Consider the following 23,078-nt stretch of genomic DNA (forward strand, 5'->3'; position numbering starts at 1 on the left):
AATTGAGACATTTTAAACTTTAAACTTACACCAAGGAGCCGAACACCCAAAATATACTAATTTTAGCCTATTTCTGAGAGAAAGTGTCATATTTTGCTTCAAATTACTAGACTTTTAAGGTGGCATCATCCAAGGGCTGAAATTATAGTACTTTAGTGTACGATAATGCTCTTTGGAACATTATGTCATACCGGGGCCCAAATTATCGTACATGTACGACAATTATCGTACGCCTGGTCACACTGAGTGTCAGTGTCGACAGAATCAGCTAAAAACGCGTCAAACATCGCAACGTCGCGCCGATGGCCGTCCGAAGCATGGAGTGGCAACGCCGCAATGTATTTGTACACGACATTTGTCACACACACATGAGTAAAATTTATAAAATATAACGTTGATTATTGCATGATTTCTGTATGAAACAAAGTTTTTCTATTAATTTAGCGCAAATGAATATTCGAAAGTAGATAGATGCGCAACTATTTATGTAATAATATTGTGTAATTAATGAATAAATAGCGATTGTTTTTTGTATGAAAATCGAACCACCTTAATATAAAAAATTGTAAATAAAGGTACCAAAAGACGGTATTATGAGCGATATCTTCCAAATAACCTACCTACGTAATTACGTAGGTGAGTGTACCCTTATGCCCGCAACTTTATCTCCGTGGGATGATGATGATGATTAATGAAAACTATATTCATACGAAATCTCATCTTAATTGGTCCTGCGGTTCAAGCCTGAGAAGCGAACAGACAGACAGCATTACTTTCGTATGTATAACATTAGTACAGGAATTCCAGTAGCATTGTTTGCGTTTGCCTATCAAATGCATCGTTTGATTACACAACCTTCATTTGTATCTGTGTTCACAGGAGGCTCGCAGGCAAGCATGTTTCTAATTAATACATTCTAATATTAGTGTTTGTTTTTATATGAATAACTTAAGACTCCTTTTTGAGATACTGGCCAGATGTAGCTCACAACTTGGACGAGTGGTAGAAGAGAAGGCCTTTGCCCTGCTGTGGGGCATGATGTCCGTACATCGTCAAAGATATAAAATTACTTCTTTCTGCTATGTACCGATATGCTTACTATAATAATCATTTTAAAGGTACTAGTGACTCTGTGAGCTGTAGTAGATCTCGCGATAATTCTGAAAAATCCCTAAAATCAACACGAAAAAATCTAATGGGGCTTAAACCTGTAGACATAAGTCTAGTGAACGAATACACATCTTTCTGAAAATATTTGACATTTACGAGTACATCAATATTTGACATGTACAAATGCACCAGCATAGCACAACAAAAAAACATTTTTTTTAATAATAGTTATTCTTCTCGTAAAGGTTTTGTTTCTTATTTAAGTGTATTTAAAAATATTATGCAGTGCATTTTTATAATTTCAACGAGAATTTCAAACCTATTACTAGAAAGCCCGCGGCATTGAGCAAGCCTTTTGTGCAGCAAGTCTTATTCACGTTTAAATTTAATTTAATATTAAAAATTATACTAAATATACCTAGATTGTTAAGTTATTTCCACTTTACTTAAAGTTGTTGCATTTATTTGAATTAGAACGGAACTTAATAAGCTTGAAACATTTTACTAAGCGACCTCTTCTCAGTTTTTTATACCTTACTGCACCTAACCGATATGCAGTTGAAGTATTCCAAAGTAAAAAAAAAACAATATACTAGAAATTCTAATGCAATTATATGGTTATCTTATCACTAACAGAACACCCTCTATTCCTGATAAACAGTATTACTCTGTTTAGTAAAATAAGACGCTCTAGAATGATATAAAGAGTTATAACTTATCATACAACGCGTACCAATATTTGATCGCGTTGCACGTGTCTTGAAAATTTCCACTAGTTTTAGAACAAAATTGCATATACTTAAACCTACAGTTACTATGGATTCTCCCGAAGAAGCACCGTTGAAAGCAAACTACAATGCAAGCCAGAAGACGGAAAGGAAAACTTTGAAAGAGAAAATAAAATATGTAAAAGATAATATTACTGTGGAGCCTGTAGTTGCTTGTTTTGTAGTTCCCGGAGTTTTAGCCCGACTGGCAACGCAAAATCTCAATTTAGATAAAGCATGTCGGGTTAACTTAGGGTACGGTGATGCTGTATGCGACTCCCTGCTGGCTAGAGAAAGCAACAAGTATCTAAAAGAAGAATTGGCCGTTCAAGAACTTGTGGCGTCCATGGAAGTTTGGAAGAACTTAATCGTGACAGCTATACCAAGCTTTTTAATATTATTTTTAGGCGCATGGAGTGACAGAACGAGGAAAAGAAAAATATGCATCCTGTTGCCAGTCATTGGAGATCTTCTCATGTGCTTAAGTAACATTTTGAGTGTGTATTTCTTTTATGAAATACCAGTACAGTTAACAATGTTTCTAGAGGCAATTTTTCCAGCGATAACAGGAGGATGGATCACATCTTATATGGGTATATTTAGCTACATAAGTGATATATCAAGTGTTGAGACGAGAACTTTCAGAATTGGCGTGACAAATCTATGTACAACCGCGGGAGGACCAATAGCATCCGCTTTAAGTGGCATTCTGCTGCATAATATAGGTTATTATGGTGTTTTTATAGTAAGCAGTTTACTGTTTTTATTCAGTATTTGCTACGGCTTCATCTTTATCCAAGACCCTGAACGACCGGTTACTGAAAAGGAAATTGAGGTAAACAAATTTTATGATAATCCAAATCGGTTTAACACAGTTGTGGTTTTAGACGATTATTGGTGTTTTTTTCCCGTCTGCGTCAGAAATCACTATTTGAAAAGGCTTCCTGATATGCTTAGCTGTCAATAATAATTGTACCTAATTCTAATATACGCTTCTTCGAGGAAAACAATTTCCACGTACATACAGTCTAATAAAACCCATTTTCCTTAAAGGATTTTTACGTGGCCCCACTTTAGCACAACCACAATTAATCTAAGATACAATTACAGGATAAGTCAGCCGACGTATGGGGCTCCTTCAAATCCTTTTTCGACACGAAACACGTAAAAGATACGTTGGCTGTGGCATTCAAAACGGGACCTAATCACAGGCAGACTAAGTCCATTTTAATACTGACTTGCATCGTTCTTATACACGGACCGTGGTATGGTATGATACTTTATTTTGTTGCTTAATATGGGGTGGTATGTTGCAAAATACATTTCATAATATGTATTTCATTGTGAAATGCATGCGGAATTATAAATAGGTTTTGACAAAATAAACATTTTAACACGAGCTTAGAGTAATTGTGCTGTTCACATCTGTTCACATGTATTCGATCTTAATATTATTAACAGAACGACTGAACAACAAATAACAGAATGATTTCAATTTGACATTAATCACTGCGCTCTTGTTCAACATGTCCTCGCAACGACTATCATGTCCTCAAGGATGACGAAATGAGATTATTAGTGGCGCTCCTTACTCGAGCCACGAGGAAGTGGGTTCGCGAATGGTTACAAGTATACGAATGCATTTTGATGGTTGAGGTGTGGTTGCATGGCCGTGTCGGAGACTGCATGAAGGTTCTAGGGAGGTGGTGTCGCGGAAAAACCTGAAAGTAATAAAACATTACACGCATTAAATGATCTCTGAATGATTGACCGTTATAATCCTGATAGCAATGCGGCAACGAAAGCTACGCAATTTATCAAGGAAATTACCGATGATACCACCCGCGTCAACGCTGCGCAGAAACGCTGCTGCACTCGTCATGTCACCTTAATCGTTGGCAGAACTGTTGCAAAAATATCCAGCTGTCAGCTATACATAATAATTCCAAATCTTGCTAGAGTAGCTAAGAACCTAGGCTTATTGACGGAGTGAAGTGCGGTGTCTATAATTCGATTTTATTTTTTTCAAATATTCTAGGTATTGTAGCGCCACGTAATTATGGTTTTTTGTTAGACATTTCTGGTACATGGAGATTCTGTTCCTTAGCTCTACCTTCGATAGTTTCATTATTACAAATTTGTTACCTACGTATTGTTTATTAAATGATAATCCTCTAGCTGGTTTTATGCAGTTAAATATAAATATATATCATTGTATATATTTTCCTTATAAACAATGTTTGTTTGATATTATAAATCACAATCAATTGTTAGTAATGGATTGGCTAGTTATAATTAATATAAATTAGTGGATTTGTGGCAACTGTATAAGTTACCCACTAGTATAATTGTTGACTCAAAACAGCACATGGTAATAATACATATAATAACTGGATGGGGTAACAACGGAATTATATAGGTAGTTCCGATAGATACATAATATTTTCAAAACGTCAGAATTGGGGTGTTCTATGATTTCCAAATTATAAAAATAAGTAGGCATCAGCGTTACTGATGTACTGTTGCAGCCCACCTGCGAAACGTCAGGCAAATTAAAAAAAAATGTGATGGAGTTAAACCTTCCAATTGAATCCAATCCAATATATCCGAATGTAACCTATATATTGCCGCCCCAGAACTTCAGAGTCTGTACGCCACGGCAGACGATGTAGTGGAATATAAATATGCGCAAGAACACCTGCCGAGGGTGTTCTAAGCTGTGATTGCCATTACGCGCACTTCAGCTACTTAGTGGTGCGTGTACCATGACCACTGTTAAGAACCATTGCATTGCCTTCTCCACGAAGGGTAATCGACATAACTTATTAGAAAACTTTTGTCACCAAAATTATTTATTAGTGTTTAAGATTTATTGCATGTATGATAGTCAGTCATTTGCCTGAAAATACATGCAATCTGATATGGTTTGATAAATTTTGTATATTTACAGGGGAATACTCAGTGCGTTATCTGTTCACAAGATATCGGTTTAATTGGGACGCGCTAAAGTACAGTTTCTATAATACATTCTACATCGTGGTGCATGCTCTAGGTAAGTTTTTGATATATTATGTATCTTTTTCCGAAGCGGTGAATTTTTCTACATTTATATAATTAAAATGAAAGTATGTTTTAATCAAAATGCAAAATACTTAAAAGTTAACATTATATACTAAACTTTTATAACTGCATTTGTCAAAAAGAAAGGAAAAAAGGATTTTTATTACTATGTTGCAGGTGCGTTGATTTCAATAAGCCTATTCAGTCGCTACTTAAAGTGGAACGATTCAGTGTTAGGCATCATCTCGACTTGCAGCAAATTTGTGGGCGCCATAGCCGTTGCCCGCGCCACAACATCATTAGACATGTATATTGGTATGTTATAATTTTTATTAAATAACAAGTCAAATGGTTAAAAACTACGAGTATAATTACTACTATTTTTAATTTTATTATTATATACCTATGTAATCCACCGTAGCTATCAAAACTCCTGAGCAAAGTTTGGCGAATGATGTGTCAATTTATTCGTCTTTATGACACTAGTGCGAATCGTTCCCTAGTCCCATTTGGATAAAAGCATGCAGCTTATATAGTTGAGAAAAAAATTGAGGGTACAGCAACTTGACAAGTAAATGGGTCAATTTTTGACGTATTTTCCTGAACTTATTTCATTTCCTAAATTTTTTTTTAAACAATTTCTTGTTTTAAAGATTTTTTTTCTTTATAAGGAATTCCTTGGAAGTGGGCATAAATGTAGTTTAATATCATCAAGAACATAATTGAATTCATCTAAATAAATTTATTAGCACTGCGTGCAAAAATGTATCGTCGATAAATCTGTTATCGATAAGTCAATCATAGATTAATTAATAAATAGTAGTTTATGTGACTGCTACATAATGAAATGCATTAAAATACGAGTGTGGGTTTAACAAACGAACGAAGTGAGTTTCTTAAAAGGACCACACGAGAATGCATAATTATGTACAGTTAAATACACTATTTTATCTACACACCATATTATAAACTTTCTATAATATATTCACTAACTTCATATTACAGCCGACATTAGGCCATTGTTGCTATCTGGCGGAAGTTGCGATGAGGTGGCGTCTCCAAAATATCTTTATCGCTCATTTTACATGAAACTTTTGATAAAATTAGTTTAAAAACAACAAAAATAATACATTTTATATTTAGAAACTAATTAAAAGATAAACTGTTTGTCAAATGGCGGCAAATGAAAACTTTTTCACGCGTAGTATTTTGTTTAATTCAGAGTCAAACTAGAATTGGAAGCCGATTGCCATATCGTTCGATACTAACTAATATGCGAGACTTTTCAAAATTGTATGTAACTGAATATTTATTTCGAATAAAACGTCATCTCGACTGATATTAGAATAAAGGTCAAATCAAATGTTTTTTTTTTTAGAGATGTCAAAAATTTGAATGCCATTAACAAATCGATTTTGATATAAAATCATTCTACGACTCTTGTCTTTCCGCACAGACTCTAATAATGAAGCAATTACAACATTTTCACAGATAAGAAATTTGTTGTAAACAGTTTATCGTAATGTTGGCTATTATTTACGGATTTTGAAGGCATCATAGAGTTTATGATATGTGTGTAGATAAAAGATGTAACTTCTACTTGCTGGATATTATTGATTAATTTAAAAAATGCAAAGCATTTTCAGATCGGTAAATAATTTCTTCTGAGTGCTGCTTTGCTCTTAGAATTTTTGAGTATGCATTTATCATTATTTACAGCGGTGCTACTGGAGACATTCAACGCAACAACGTTCACAGCAATGAGATCTATCTCATCTAAACTAGTCACTAGCGATGAATTAGGTAACTCGTTGTATTTTTAACTCCAACAATGTACGACGGTGTGTAAGAACAAGACGCACTGATACTGAAATCAATTTCGTATCATATTTCAACGTTGAGTTTAGACATACTGTAGGTATATAAACATTTCAATGAAATATAATAATGAACTCGAACGTAAAAATAAAGTTACACAATACTTACTAGTAAACATTTTTGTAAAATATAGTTTTAATCACCGACATAAAAAAATTGCCTAAATCGGCGATCGGTCATGGGTGTTTTCTATATATTTAACGATTTATAAATATTTATATATTATATATATCGTTGTCTATGTACCCACAACAAAAGCCTTATTGTGCTTCTGTGGGACCTTAGTCAGTTTGTGTAATAATGCCGTGTAGTATTTATCATTTTTTATAAAATGTATAATGAAAATCAATTGGTTTCTATCTGAAATCTAAGAAAAGCTTGCTTTATTTTTAATCAGACGTAGTTTAGCGAAAAGGACCCATCCTTAAAAGTTTTCCGTTAACATATTGAAAGAAAGTTCAAATTTTATTGACAGACTTTTGTGAGCTGGAACCTTTCCCTAAATTATCACTAATTTTGAATACATTTTTTTCTGCAGGCTATATAATTAGTTATTGTTTCGTAAAAATTACAGGTAAAATGACATCAGTGTTCAACCTAACAGAGATACTGGCGAACATGATATTCGGACCTGTATACTCCTGGCTCTATCGAGAGACCCTTTCCGTGGATCCTGGGATCATCTACTACGTCAGTGCTGCTTTCACTGTACCCCCAATTATAATTTTTATGTAAGTATCATAGAGCTAAAGCAAATTAAGTAAAAGCAAAGTTAATCTTAGAATAAATTTTAAAGTGGAAAAATCACTGCCTTGGGTGAGACTTGAACTCAGGGCCTCTGGATCGATACTCCAGCGCTCTGCCAACTGAGCCACCAAGAACTCATCCATAGCCAGCGAATCTTTCCGGCTTTTTAGCGACATCTACCGTAAAGCCTTTACACTTCTTAAAAGACTACCGGAGTTCCATATGACTTCATATTGGAAAATCACTAGTTACGATGTACTACCCATGTACCCGTAATCAATCATTTTTTAACAAGCAAAAACCTCTGCGAATGAGTCTATTAAGCTTAGAATAAATAAGTACGTAATAAGTTAATATTTCTTGTCAAAATTCTTACCCTTCTCATCTATCTTTGTTCGTGTCAAAACACAATATAACGATCGCGTTTTATCCATTGGATGCGATGCACTTGCACGTCGCTCCGGTGTGCAAGCAGGACATCGCTATATATGTATGTGCATAGCCGTCACGCTCATACACCGGAGCGACGTGCGAATTCGCATCAGTGTGATAACCGCGAAAATCAGATAATTCTTTTTTCTATCCGTATTGAGCATGTAGGTCGATTTGTGTGATAGTGTTTTAAGAGTATTATCTTATTCATTGAACAACTTACGTTTGATGTAAGATGATGTCTATTATATTTTTTACAGATGGGTTTTCATTCAGCACAAAAAGGATACTCGTAAAGAAATGAAAAAGAAAAATATAACTACAAATGTGGATCCGGGCTTAGAAATACAAAATTAGAAAGTAAATTTAAAATAATTATACATATATGTTTTATTTTATAAACTTTTTCTTTCAATGAGCAAAATCATTTATTTATAATTTAATTTTTTTATAAACTGAAATACTACATTATGCATGCATTATTTCTCAAGGATACCATCATCAGATCCTGACCTGATGACTATGGGACCACCTGGGAAGTATACCCTATCAAACAAAAAAAGAATTGTGCAAATTTGTCCAGGCGTCTTTGAGTAATCGGTGAACATACTTAAAATAAAAATATTCCGACGAATGGAGAACCTCCTCCTTTTTTTTGAAGTCGGTTAAAAATAAACATAATGTATATCCTTCCCAACTGGAGAACAATGGAGTTAAGGACAATTGAAATTATGATAAATAATAAAATTTGGCTAATAAATTGAATTTATATCATGCACGCACACTTACAAAAAGAAAACAATAATCAAAGACCTTCAATTAAGCATAAATTTCAATGTTATTTTGAATATTACACATTTCTTTCATTAAACACCGTAAAATGGGGTGAGTAGGATTAAGGGGGCAGACGGGACGCGGATATTTTCAGTTACTAGTTAGATTTTTTGGTTCAGGTTGGTCTAAGGGCGGTTTCAGGCTTACGTATTTTTATGCGCGTAACGGTCGTTTCGACAGTAGGAGCGTCACATTTCCCTACATTTGTTTTTTTTCGAGCTTACTCGCGCGTTAATTTTCCCTACATTTTATCTATACGAGCTTACACTCTCGTACGGGTACGCTCGGAGAAAACGCTAGTCTGAAAAAACGTAAGTTTTTTTTCTACTATTTATTTTCTTATTACGTTTAGAGAACACTAAGTAGCCAAATTATAATATTATAAAAACTGGAATCACTAAAAAATGAAAGGTGTAAGATATGGAGCTAGAACAGGAACCAGGGTAGCGGGGACCCGTCATGCGAAAGAGGAGAGGTAAGGATGAGCGAAGAGTGGGACGGAGAGCGGATCAAGGCGAGCTAATCCGAAATTCAATTGTTATCCCCTGTAAACTGACTGGTAGAGTATGCCTCGTGGCATTAAGTCCGCCTTTTGTACTATAAGATTGTTTTCTTTTGTGCAATAAAGATTAAATAAATAAAATAAACCCACTACGGGAGGAAAGTGGGATTTCGCACTATTTTGTGCTTATCTTTAAAATTATGAAATTAAACGACTGATAATAGTTAAATAATTAAATTTCACATGGCCGTACTATGTTTTATGTATAAATAAATTATCTTTTTTTGAATTTGATTTGGATGTCGGTTTTGTCCCTACTCACCCCATTTTACAGTTACAGTACATACTCAGCTGTGCAGACATGAAACCTGAAAACATATTCTCGTCTGTGCAAAATTATTATATTTTGCTAAAGCGTTTTAAGTTGTTACTTATAAAAAGCGGTGGTGGCCGAGTGGATATGACGTCCGACTTTCAATCCGGAGGTCGCGGGTTCAAATCCTGACTCGTACCAATGAGTTTTTCGGAACTTATGTACGAAATATCATTTGATATTTACCACTAGCTTTTCGGTGAAGGAAAACATCGTGAGGAGACCTGCATGCATCTGCGAAGAAATTCAAAGGTGTATGTGAAGTCCCCAATCCGCATTGGGCTAGCGTGGGGACTATAGCCCGAGCCCTCTCTCGCATGAGAGGAGGCCTGTGCCCAGCAGTGGGACGTATATAGGCTGAATTATTATATTTTTACTTATAAAATATAATAATATAGTTGTGTCAATTATTATAGAAGCTGGTGGCGATGATGACGTACTACAAAATGCAAAGGATGAAAACTCTAGCAAGATGGTCTGATGACTTGACTAGTCCAGTCTCAATTTCACTTACATCATAAATGAGAGTTAGATGTGGTGTGCGAACACTTACTGTTTGGTCTAAGTAACGTTTTTAGTTATTAAAATAATAATATCGTACGTGCATACTAGATGACTGACCAGAAACCCATAGGCCAGGAAATCCTTGTAAGGAAATGGCGATGGATCGGACATACGCTCCGTAGACCGAACCACTTGTCTAAGCAGTGTCTCCGCTGGCAATCGATCGATCAGTTGAGAAAGAGGCTGGCTCAACTGGACTCTGCTAGGAAGAGCTGGAAGTAGCCGCCCAGGATCGCGCCAAATGAAAAAAATCTTCTGCGAGCCCTAAGTCCCTAATGAGGGATAACAGGATTACATCATGCTACATGCTAAGAATGAAGGTACCTGAAGTTAGGTTATATTAGATATCTGTGGTAATTTAATATGTTTATAACTTACCGATTTCATAATTATTGTATACTTTCTTATAGCTCAAATTGATGCACATTAGCCCCTTTGATTGATTTTTTTTTATTATTAGAAAAATCAGGAGCTAAAAAAAATCAAAAAATGTCAAACGAAGGGCAAAACTGTGGGCAATATCAATATACTTACATGGAATTGCATATCAATATTTATTTATAATGTTAATAATATCTAGCAAATGGTGACTACACTTGCATGGAGAAGCGGTCGTTCCACTTCTCCATTTTTCTCTAAATTTAGACATGTACTTTATGTTATCTATTTGAATAGGATTTATAGTGTTCGGCAGATAAGAGATATCAAAATAGAACAATAAACTTCGCAATATGTGTAAGGGTAAATAAACTATATTATTTTGTAGTTCTGTCCCATCAACCAGGCGACAGTAAGGGCTCATTTTGTTATAAATAAAAACTCTTGTACCTCCATATCGTCAGGTGAGAATATGTTGGTGAATTAAACGCCATTTACATTGGCTTGCAGGAGAGCGAAAAGAAGCAAAATAAAATATTATTCGAAAAGTTCAATATTTAGGACATATTCAACTTTTTTAACATTTAGGTACATGTGTACTATTTATGGTACCATACGAATATAAGTGCCTTTGGCGTTTAATTAAATAATGCTAAGATTTTATCACTAATTTCCTTCACCTTCAAACGAATTCTTACTCGTTAACAGAGAGAAAAGGTAAAAACCCGCACGATGGCCTTTTCTTCCATCGCAAGTCTTTTGTCCCATTATTATTTCCTGGGTTTAGGCCCCCTCTTAAGAATTTTGTATCATGGCCCGAGGCAAAGCACGCAGCCCAAGACAGAACGAGACGGCGGCTAAGTGTGGACGCCCTCTGCCTTACCTAGGGGACATAGGGCTTATAATTAAGAACACTCGTAACTCGTAATACCATAAAATGAATAATTTATACTTCAAGATGGGTTAACAATTTGATTTTGAGCACATAACTCGTTCTTATTTTTTTTTCTATTTACCTATTTAGAAACAAACAGTCATACACAATTTTTGATCGAAACTTATAAAAAAATAGACCTATAGTTTCATATGTAGAAATAAAATATAAACAGGTCCGTGGCTTTTACAAAAAACAAAAAGACTTCTGTATTTTATAATAACAAATACAAATACTTGAAATATGTAAATCAGTGATTTGATACGTCTGTAGAAAATACGTTACATATAAGTCGTTGTACATTCAATTTTAGCAAATAACAAATTCCAGTTATAATCAATATTTAAATGCATTTAAGTTGTGTTGGTGAACAGTTAAAAATGTTCTTATCCTTTAAAACTTTGGTAGCGAGCCGCAATGAGGGCAAAATAAAATCAAAAGCAGATGGCTAAGCATGACTTGCGTTGTCGCAACTCTGTATGTCAAGCGCGACTTCAAATATGGACGCACGCAACAACGCAAGTCATGCAAGCAGTCTGATTTTTAATAAACAAGCATAGGGGAGACTCGGCTATATTGCACCGCCTGTTAAATCGTATTTTCCACGTAACGACCTAAGTTATTTACACGTGAGGCACAAAACAATCATTCTGTGATACTGCCGTCAATAGGGCTAAAAACTAATTAAATTGAGGTTAAATATGACTTTCGGCGGTCTCGATTTTTTGATGTGGGTTTATAATAACAGCTTATCGTCGAGATAAGTTAACAAAAGGAATTATTATTATAAAAACATACCAATTATACAAAAAAATCACTTGCTTTCATTTGATACCCATATTGCACTGATAACCCCCCCCCCCCTCCACTTTGTAGCCACCCTTTTCAAAATGTATATAGTCTATGTCACTACCACTCTGACGAATTCAACGGCAGCGTGACAAAAAATGGACATTTGTACTTACATGTACGTACGTAGGTACTTACGCTCGTAACTCTTAAAACTCGTAAAAACATTACCCTTCCTTCTGACGCGGTCGGGTACAAATACACAATAATAAATTTAGTGTTAAACTACAAATATAAATGGATTTATTGCATGGTTTAAGAAAATATAATTATCATTTCGTATTGTTAATTTTGAAAAAATATGTACTTATTTAAATCGTACTCGCACGGATGTAGGTATGATTTGAGGGACCAAGCATTTCTGAATTGTAACAGTACCTCAACTATTTCGGTGTCTGCCAAGAAATGTTTGATATCTCTACTTTTTTTATACTATGTCGGTGGCAAACAAGCCTCGTGGTAAGCGGTTACCGTAGCTTATGGACGCCTCCAACTCCAGGGACCTTAACTCCCCCTGGTTGAGCTCTGGCAACCTTACTTACCGTCAGGAACATAATACTGAGTAGGGTCTAGTGTTATTTGGCTGCAGTTTTCTGTAAGGTACTTCCCCAGTTGGACTCTGCTCTAGATCTGGAATGACATTCGTTGTGTTGTGCCTTACCACACTAAGCGAGATGATATGCACAGTGCTCATACCTCTCTTTTGGACGTAGTTTATGGATATACTCGGGTCCAAAGTTTGGACCTTTACGTGACGCACAAAATAATGACGCACTACTCATTGTATTTATTCGAAATTATTATGTATGTCAGAAATAACTTTTATTTCTATAAACGCGTTGAGGTATCCGGCATATACATTAGATCTACTGGTCGATTACGAACAGTTCCACGTCGCATGGCACTTGCAGCAAAGAACCCGCGTGTCATCGGTCCGACCTATTATGAGCGATTACCTTTAGAAATAAAGACGGAAACATCCGTACGATTTTCAAGCGTCGATTGAGAAACTTTTTGCTGGAGAACCCATTATATTCAATAAGTGAATGTTTTGACATAACTCTTTAATTTATTTTTGCTTATTTGACATTGTTTTTGTTACTTATTGATTTTATTTTATTTTATTATTGCTTTTCTATAAATTCTGGCTTGACGATCCTTTTCAGGTGAAAATTTATATTTAATAATTGTTGCTATCTGGATTATGATGTTATTTTTAGTCATTATTAGAGTTTATTTTTGACGATCACAATATAGATTTATATAAATTGACATGAATGTAATTTGTAGTGCAATCATAGGTATGTTGTGTAATAAATAAATCTGAATCTGAATCTGCAAAGACACCCTGACTACGATGACTGCTTACCATCAGGCGGATTGTATGCTTGTTTATCATCGACATGGTATAAAAAAATGCCAATTTAAGCACAGTTGCCTTCCTAATGAAAATATCGACGTTTAAGTAAAACTGGTACGATATAACCGACTCTCCCCTAAATAGCTAAAAGAAAATATAAGTAGCAAGTCCCGCATAATATACGATGTTTAAATAATCTGATTCCATATCGAGGACTGTATTAGCTTCAACAAGGAGCCGTACAAATACTTCTGGTAAACAGCATTATTTAACTATCATATACATTGATAACGCCTCACTTACAGTGTGCGTCAATTATGTGACGAACATAATGAATAACTCTGTACGAGCGTGAGAGACATGTAAATAAGAAAGACTGACTCTTCATTAGTCTGCGGGCTCGTACACCAGACCGTCCCACATGAGTTGCGTTCTAGCGCGCGAGCCCATACTTGAAGTCGCGCAAGATGTATGGAGTCGCGTTCGAGAACGGAACTCATGCTGCACGGCTAGGGGGGCTAACCAAGATGACAAGCATACATCATAAATGTCAAACGAAACGACAAAATGTGTGATGACAGATACTAAAAAAAGTCACGTGACTATTTCCATATTTTAGTTTCGATTGGCGTTTTTTTTGGCAAACAAGCATACGGCCCGCCTGGTGGTAAGCGGTTACCGTGCAAATCCAGAGGAGTTACATGCGCGTTGCTGGCCTTAACACTCCGCACCCTCGTTGAGCTCTGGCAACCATATTCACCGACAGGAGGAGGAGGGTCTAGTGTTATTTGGCTGCGGTTTTCTGTAAGGTGGAGGTAGTTTCCCAGTTCGGGTCTGCTCTAGATCTGGGTTCTTGGGTAGTTGGGCTCTTTTTATCAACGATTGTCATCTTGGTTAGGCCCCCTGGATAGAATGAGAAACAATGGAGCTGTGCTATTTACTAATGCGGCCGAATGATAAACGAAGCACGAGCACGAACTGTAGGGGGCAGCACTTGCTTTGGCGTGAACTGTCAATGTACAGTTTATGATTCCGATTCAGGCCACAAGATGGCAAACCCTCCACCGCGCACGGCCCCTGTATAGGCTTTTCAGCCACTGAGGTTAAACGAACTAATTAACATTTTAGCACAACTTTCTCCGCAAGGTGCCCTTAGATTATTTCTGAACTCTCATTTAAAACCACTTATGCAGCAAAGGGCACAACAAGAAAGAAACACCGTAAAAAGCAAATCTTAAAAGAGCTGCTAAGATTGACAGCCTATACTGTACTTGTTTGTAACGGACACTAATGACATACATTGGATCTGTTTGTAAACGTCTGCATTCAACGACAGCGTTATGTGGCATCAACAAAGCCAGTCTGTGACATACAAGTAGTGAATAATAACGAAACATTTCGTTACTAAAACGAACAAATGCGAAATAAACATGAAAACACAATCAAACTACTTTCGAAGATTTTATTGCACTGGTTACTTTGAGATTAGGTACTCAGTAAAATATATAATGGAGCATGCTATAAGTAAAACAAATTAAGAGTTATCTATGTACAAATAAACTTTTAAAACGTTAGTAAAGCGAAAGTGTTTCATCAACAGGCAGCATAAACAGTAAAATGAGTGATCAAAAAACAAATGTGGAAGAAAAACCTTTAAAAGATAATAAAAATGAATTTCAAACCAAAACGTTGTATGAAAAAATTTGTTATATCAAATGTAACGTCACTGTTGAACCAATATTCGCTGGACTTGTTATTGGATCTATGCTTTCTAGAATAGCAATACAAAATCTTAATTTGGAGAAGACGTGCAGAGTGAAACAAGATTATGGGGAAGTTATTTGCGATGCGCTTATTGAAAGAAAAGGTAACCATACAGAAGAAGAAGGAGAAATACAGAAGATTATATCTGAAATTGAAACTTGGAGGAGCATAATACAGACTGCAGTGCCTACCTTGCTTGTGATTTTCATGGGTGCTTGGAGTGATAGAACAGGGAACAGGAAGATTTGCATTCTCTTACCAGTGGCAGGAGAGATCTTGGTTTGCGCAAGCAATATTGTGAGCACTTACTTTTTCTATGAGATTCCTGTAGAAGTGACGATGTTGCTTGAATCTGTTTTCCCTGCTATTACTGGTGGGTGGGTCATGATGTATCTTGGAGTCTTCAGCTACATTAGTGACATTACGACGGCTGAATGCAGGACATTCAGGGTTGGCTTAGCTAATCTTTGCATGACGTGTGGTATTCTCGTTGGAACATCGTTAAGTGGATTCCTCTTGAGGTTTGGAGGATACTATGGAGTATTTTTTACAACAGGAATCATACAATTAGCTATTGCTGCTTATGGATGCATATACTTGAAGAAAAATACTAAGCCTGATCAAGATTCAAATGAGAAGGTAAAACGATTCATATATACTTGTTTAAAATTCATCACACAAAGATATACAATTTACTACTCGTCAAACACAGGGTCAATCAGAAACACTAAAAGCTGGTGCAAAAAAAAAAACAAACAGTCCAATAAAGATAATTTACAAATACATTAGATGATGTTTTACCTTTCTACAGAAAGAGAAACATCCTTTCTACATTCAGTTTTTTTTGTCCAACAAACATTATTTATTTTAATTTTCCAGAAGGACCCTATAACATTCAAATACCTTATAACGGTGCAAAAGGAGACAGCTTCAGTAGTAACCAGAAAACGAGAGGGCAATATAAGAATGAAGATCATATTAACGCTCATAGTTGTAGCTATGGCTTATGGCCCGAACCATGGTAAGAATAAAGTACTTTTGCATCCAGAGCGTTAACTAACAACTAATTATATGGACAACCCAACCTTAGAACATAATTATTTTAATGAAAATAATTGCAAATACTTGTAGTTTAAAAAAATAAGATTATTATGAAAATCTAAAAACAAGGATCGGTGACCAACGAAACTAACTGCAGCACTTCTGTATCCTAGCAATTTTTGATGGGTAGATGTTATTTAAAATGTACATTTATTATCCAAAAGTTTTAGTCTAATCCATAAGTAAGTCCAAGTCTAATGTTTTGCGTTAACTACTTACAGGAGAATCTAAGGTGTTATATTTGTTTCTGCGCTACCGTCTCAATTGGGATGCAGTGAAATACAGCATTTACTCTACGTGCAACATCATCACGCATTCCTTAGGTGAGCAGGATATTTACAACCTTTAACCCCTTTATAAGGTTAAAAACTGCAAGATTTAACTTTATCACTTTGAAATAAAGTTTAAAACCAGGTGGGAATTATATTTCTTCTGTCTTACAAAGGCTTAAGAGGCTGTCAATACCTAAAGCGCGCACACTGTCTATTTGTATCGGAGTAAATGAGATAGCACTGTCGCATGTTACTGGGCCTGGGCAAGGGAATAATAAGAAAAATAAATTAAATAAAAAAAAGTGAATTATAAGTGTAATATTTTACTCAACCACGGTTTAGATATAAATGTTTTGAAATTGTGATTTTAATTGCAGACCCATAAGTCAAAACAATAAAGACATAAAACCGTTTAATTGTGATTTTAAGACCAATCTTTGCAATTATTTTCTATCGAGCCGATTTCGTTCAATCGTGTATCGAGTACAACCACGGTCTTTGAAATATAATTAATATGAACATATATTTTTCTTACTTGACTAGAACAAATAGTCTTTCTTAAAAAACTGTTTAAGTAACATCAATTTCAAGGACATTGAGTGTTGACAGCCTCTTAAGTGGAAGATACTGATGTGTACGGACGCCCTGCCAGAAACGGGTGGACTGGCGAACACTTGTTATATTCATTCGGCCCAATTCCCTTGAGAGCTGAAGGTAACTGTCCCGGAGGCATTTTCACAATGTTCTTTTTTACTCCGCTTACATTCCTGTGACAGAGGAAGGCATCATTATTGTGTACACTTTTCAGTTTAATCTCATCTAACACTATCTCTACTGAACAGAAAGAAAAGTGATTTGCATCCGCACATAAAAATAAAATAAAAAACCGGTCAAGTCGTTTTACTCGCGCACCGAGGGTTCAGTACAAACTTTGAATTATCTCGTATATAAAGGCGAAAAAGTTTTGATCAGAAGTACCTACACTAAGGATAATTGTCGCCATCTATCGGTAAATTGTCTAACTAATTTGCTCGATGTAATGAACGTATGTTGGTTTTTCGAGGATAATTATGTATCATGTGAACCCATTTCAAAAATTGTTCTTTTATTTGAAAAAAGGTGTCTTTTGTGTAATGTCATAGAAATTTCAAGTTTAATAAACACACGTAAAGCTGGTTAATTTGCAAACAGAATTAGGAAATGTATTTTGTTAGTTAAAAAAATTTACCAAGATAGAGGTCTGATTATAATTTTCCTGTAAAGTATATAGTAATGTTAATATTGTGTTAAATTTTTATAATTTTTCATCGATAAACTTCGGAGATAAAGGGGAAGGGGGGGGGGTATTTTTTCACATTTTCCTCCATAAATCAATTATTTTCACAAAGAAAAATAAATGTTTTGGAATGTACAATTTGAGCTCTTTCAAATGATACCCCACTTAACCTAGTCACTAGACTATGAAATTTTGCCCCCTCTTCATATTAGGCATTTTACAAAGTTAATAAAAAAAAATGCTTTCAATGTGTTAGCGTTGTTCATAACTGTTCCAAATTTCAAATCGATAGCTTAAGTGGTTCTCGAGATATTTAGCGTTGTGACAAACGAATTGACGGCCAGAGTCGCACCATAAGGGTTCCTTTTGTACCTTTTTGGTACGGAACCCTAAAAATGAAACATATGTCAAGCTAGCAATTGTACAGCTTAGTGCATTGCCGATTTTCAGCACGCTACTACCTAATGATAACCGACAACATACATAAAATACAAATAAATAAATAATAATAAATAATAAATAAATATTATAGGATATTATTACACTGACCCACAGTAAGCTCAATACTACATTTAAATACATGTGAAGACGTCTGCCGCTGCAAATAATGTTATTTTTAACATAATTGTTTTTTTTTTCCAGGAGCTTTGTTCTCTATCAGCGTGTTTAGTAAGCGGTGGGGCTGGGATGATTCCGTGCTCTGTCTCATTTCCATTGTCAGCAAAATGGTTGGATCTATCTTTATTGCATTTGTCGCCACAGATTTTCAAATGTTTATGGGTAAGTTTGGAGTAAGTCTATAATTAAACATATTTATTGTTGCTTCTTTTATAATTTGGTACGTTGCCCAAAGATAATTTTCAAAAATTGCCAAGTTTCCATGAAATGTTCGCGGTATTTTTTTCTGCACGTTTAATGCCAAACCATCTTACAGTTAGTTTCGATTTTTATGACACTTGAAATAGACGCCAATGAGTGAGGTAACTATTAAATGAAACGGAATAATAATCCCTGATCAGTAACCCTAGTGTAATTCGATGGCGTGACGTGACGTACGCACAAAATGAGACTTATGCGTACGTCACGTCACGCCATCGAATTACACTTTTATCAACAATTTTATGAAAATGAGAAATTGGTGATTTGTTACTTATGTTATTTTACTATGTTTTGTGTGTTACAGTTCCTCTGGTTGAAATACTAAACGCCACGACGTTTACATCATTAAGATCAATGGCTTCAAAATTAGTACCCAGTCAAGAAATGGGTAAGGATTTGTGAAAACATTTTATCTTAATATACGTACAATTTAATATGAATCGATTGAAAAATACTTCGTCTTTCAGTGTGTATGACTCCACAGATCAAAAAACAGAATTGTTTTTTCTTGTTAAAAAAAAAACAATTCGTGATAACTTGAGTAAAAGAAACAAATCCAGATCAAATTCGCAATAGACCTCCAGCAGCGTATCATCTGTCATGTCATGCGTCACTTTAGCATACTGGTTAGAACGGGACAGGCATGGTGACAAATGATAAAGAGCCGACCATCTTAGCCCTACTGTATGGCTAAGATGAATGTTTATTAAATGTATAATATCAAAAAGTGGCGCCATCTTACCGGGCATCGGCTCGGTTGTGGCGCCATCACTCGAAACGATGCCGCCATACCTTTGGTCTTTGATCTAATAGATGGCGCCACTTTTTGTTATTTAACAAATTTAACACATATCAGCCAGCATCAAAGTGAAATGGCGTTCTAAAAGTTTTAAGCATGTGTCGAAAGGTGGCAGTAAATTTACTGTGGCTACAAAGTTTTCTTTGAAAATTATATCTACGAGCACATTCTGCTGGAATACCTTCAAGGATATACTGTCAAAGTCCCAACTTTAACAATGTTCCTGACCATTTCCAGGAAAAATGAATTCTCTCTTCAGTCTCGTGGAAACGCTGGCGGCGTTAGCGTTCGATCCCACGTACACGACGCTATACGGGGCTACTATGAAGACATTCACAGGCGCCGTGTTCCTTTACAGCGCATGCAACACTTTACCAGCTATATCAATACTAATGTGAGTTTTGAGAATGCTTGTAAGCATTTATTTTAATATTTACTTTTAAGACGACTCTATTATCATTGGCTGCAGTTTGCTTTGGATTGGATTCAATTGATTTACAAAAAATAACTCATACCAAGCAGCTCTAGATGGACGGTCACTGGTAAGGAGATAGAGATTCATTTTAATGTTTGAAATGTAGGAGCTTAGAGAATTGTGGCTTAATAACACTGGTTACTTGATCATTGGTATATTGGCATTGAATTTTATCTCACCGTAACTATGCTGTCATCTGCATTCCCATAGGCACATAGCTATGAACTGACAACTATTGTACAGCATAAAAGAGATGTAGAAAAAACTGAACCCTGAGGCATTAAAAACCAAAATCCCAGAAAATCCTTTACTTACAAAAAACTCTGTCAATAAGGATAGCGTGGCCTTTGAAATATCATCATAAAAAATATAACAGGTTTTATGGGTAGGTAAGTAGGTAGGTAGGTAAATAGGTTCGTCTGGCTTGACAACATTAAAAATAGGGCAAACGTGAATAACGCAGCCATACTGGCAAGAATGGCCAAGAGCAGGAGAGAGACGGCAAAGGTGGTCGCCGACGTCCGTTAGGACCTGTCAAATAAAGAAGTAGATACCTACAGCTAATTTGAAATCAAATGGAGAAATTTACCTAAGGTTTTTTTTTCATATAGTATTTAAATAGGGCACTTATATTCTGTAGGTAAATATTTTTTATTGTTACAGATGGTTCTTCAGGCAACATCGCCAAGAAGTAAAGGAGAAAAAAGCCGAAACAATAATCCATAAACTTGACGTCATTTGTGCTCCTGCAGCCGAGAAATCAGTCTGATATTATTAGTTCTCCTACCAGTGAGGTGGAGCCATGATGGAATTAGACTTCCATACACTCAATAATGAAATAAAAATGACAAAACACAAAAATATTTCGTCGATATTATGAATTATTTTCTCGCTCTATATCACTTTGCCACGCTGGAAGATAATGAACTTAAATGATTTAAGCATTAACTTTGGCATGTGTAAGATGTGTTATATTTTATTAATCCAGTAAATCTACTCCCATAATTGACACTTATGAACAAAACAGTAACCTTCTTTCAACTCATGTTTTTTTTTTTTGTCTTTACTCTGGTTCGCCTCATATAGTTCAGCAGATCAAATATCTTTTTAGGTATCCTCACCATACCACCATAATCCTTACTCACAGATTTGTTTCCAGTCGCTAGAGCAAAATTCAGCTTTTTGCCAGATTATATGACTGTATAACAACGTATTACCATCTCATTCTAGACGTAGCTGCTTTACGCTCTTGCAGGTCTGTCAAAAAGACCATGTACTAAGTAGCTTCAAGGATCTTCAATGAAAGCCTAGCGGGTAATGCATCTTATGACAGCGCAATTCTTACCACGCGTTAGAAATAATATTTTTCTTCTTGCTCCATGAATGTTTCAAAATAATATAAAATAAAATAAAGGGTACATGATATTTCTTGTCTTTATTGATATCCATGTATGGCCCGCATAGTTATCTATGGGGATTATGAGGAAGATTAACTCTTACGGAATCTATACAGAATACTAAGTAAGTATATCATACATTGACGTAGACCCATTGAAGTAGATATTGCGACATAATTTTTAAACGAATAAAGGATGACTCACGTTAGACCAGGCCGGAGCTTCCGGTGCTTACTTTTCGATGACAGACGACCACATCGGTGATCACATGATGCTTTCCATAGAAGAAACGAAGCCCCGGAAGCTCCGGCCCGGACGTGGCCCGGACTAATGTGAATCATGCTTAACGCAACCATCGCTTTCGGTTGGAAACTGCCGTACAAAAACCGTGGCTCCGGGCGTCATGTACACTCCTTGCGTCGGTCCGTCGAAGTGAGCTACGAGCGGTCGGATTAAACTGGAGCGAGCACAGAAGGGTCGCTGAAGATAGGAAGGTGTGGAGCAAAATCTGAGGGCCCTCTGCGCCTTTGGGGTGCCTTAGAACAACAACATGACATATCCAGGGTTTAACGTTGCTGTTATTGAAACACTTCATTTTCGGTGATAGTTTGTAAGAGTACATCTCTTCTTCATCTTCCTCGCGTTGCTCCGGCATTTTGCCACGGCTCATGGATGCCTGGGTCCGCTTGACAACTAATCTCCAGAATTGGTGTAGGCGCTAATGTTAACGAAAGCGACTGCCATCTTACTTTCCAACCCTGAGGGTAAACTAGGCCTTATCGGGATTAATCCGGTTTCCTCACGATGTTTTCTTTCACCGGAAAGCGACTAGTAAATATCAAATGATATTTCGTACATAAGTTCCGAAAAACTCATTAATATGAGCCGGGGCTTGAAACTGTGCCTCCAGATTGAAAGTCGCACGATTTTACCGCTAGGTCACCAGCGTTTCAGTTTTTAAGAGTACAAACTAACGTGATTATATTTGTTATATCCATTACAATAAGTTGACTTCAGTATAATAACACTAGCAAAGAATATAAAGCCATTTTAACTTCACGTTCACGATTAAAAATGTTCATAGTACCAGTCACGGAATCCTGAAACTTTCTAGCAATTGTGTATAATAAGTGGCAAACGAATGACATGCAAAAGTAGGAAACATCTTTTAAAGGTATTTAGAATATTTATTTGAACATCAAGAGAGCATAGTTTGATATTCTATTGCAAAAGATTCTATAATATAATTTAGAATATTGAGCTCAAATAAAGGTGTTAAAGGACTCAAAAGTGCACGAGATGTATATAACGTGTATAGTACAAGACT

The 23,078-nt window shown here is 35.8% G+C and overlaps 2 protein-coding genes across 4 annotated transcripts; both read left to right on the top strand.

Moving 5' to 3' along the window:
• The first annotated feature begins 1,813 nt into the window (after positions 1 to 1,813).
• LOC133519652 (proton-coupled folate transporter-like) lies at positions 1,814 to 8,387 on the top strand. Its single transcript, XM_061853699.1, has 7 exons — positions 1,814 to 2,712; positions 2,988 to 3,147; positions 4,828 to 4,929; positions 5,115 to 5,252; positions 6,657 to 6,740; positions 7,390 to 7,546; positions 8,255 to 8,387. Exons 1-7 carry the CDS (start codon positions 1,927 to 1,929, stop codon positions 8,349 to 8,351), a joined length of 1,524 nt encoding a protein of 507 aa, XP_061709683.1. The 5' UTR covers positions 1,814 to 1,926; the 3' UTR covers positions 8,352 to 8,387.
• A 6,671-nt stretch (positions 8,388 to 15,058) lies between these two features.
• LOC133519650 (probable peptidoglycan muropeptide transporter SLC46) lies at positions 15,059 to 21,779 on the top strand. 3 transcript variants are annotated; one of them, XR_009799652.1, is made up of 8 exons: positions 15,070 to 16,191; positions 16,432 to 16,573; positions 16,875 to 16,976; positions 18,844 to 18,981; positions 19,385 to 19,468; positions 20,117 to 20,273; positions 21,018 to 21,313; positions 21,585 to 21,779. XR_009799652.1 is itself a non-coding variant. In XM_061853698.1 (7 exons), the coding sequence occupies exons 1-7, from the start codon at positions 15,406 to 15,408 to the stop codon at positions 21,121 to 21,123; spliced, it is 1,512 nt and encodes a 503-aa protein (XP_061709682.1). In that variant the 5' UTR covers positions 15,059 to 15,405; the 3' UTR covers positions 21,124 to 21,779. The 3 variants fall into 3 exon arrangements, 2 of the variants coding, with proteins under 2 accessions (XP_061709682.1, XP_061709681.1); XM_061853698.1 differs by having other exon boundaries at positions 15,059 to 16,191; positions 16,435 to 16,573; positions 21,018 to 21,779; XM_061853697.1 differs by having other exon boundaries at positions 21,018 to 21,779.
• Positions 21,780 to 23,078: the final 1,299 nt, after the last annotated feature.

The sequence above is a fragment of the Cydia pomonella genome, chromosome 7, assembly GCF_033807575.1.
Source record: "Cydia pomonella isolate Wapato2018A chromosome 7, ilCydPomo1, whole genome shotgun sequence".
In the NCBI taxonomy this organism is placed as follows: Eukaryota; Metazoa; Arthropoda; class Insecta; order Lepidoptera; family Tortricidae; genus Cydia; species Cydia pomonella.

Excerpts from the sequence above, each read along its gene's own strand:
- LOC133519652 (XM_061853699.1), top strand. The coding sequence starts at position 1,927 with ATGGATTCTCCCGAAGAAGCACCGTTGAAAGCAAACTACAATGCAAGC. Across the intron at positions 2,713-2,987 it reads TTACTGAAAAGGAAATTGAG|GATAAGTCAGCCGACGTATG; the intron begins GTAAACAAATTT and ends ATACAATTACAG. Across the intron at positions 5,253-6,656 it reads ATCATTAGACATGTATATTG|CGGTGCTACTGGAGACATTC; the intron begins GTATGTTATAAT and ends CATTATTTACAG.
- LOC133519650 (XM_061853697.1), top strand. The coding sequence starts at position 15,406 with ATGAGTGATCAAAAAACAAATGTGGAAGAAAAACCTTTAAAAGATAAT. Across the intron at positions 16,574-16,874 it reads GGCTTATGGCCCGAACCATG|GAGAATCTAAGGTGTTATAT; the intron begins GTAAGAATAAAG and ends AACTACTTACAG. Across the intron at positions 18,982-19,384 it reads AGATTTTCAAATGTTTATGG|TTCCTCTGGTTGAAATACTA; the intron begins GTAAGTTTGGAG and ends TGTGTGTTACAG.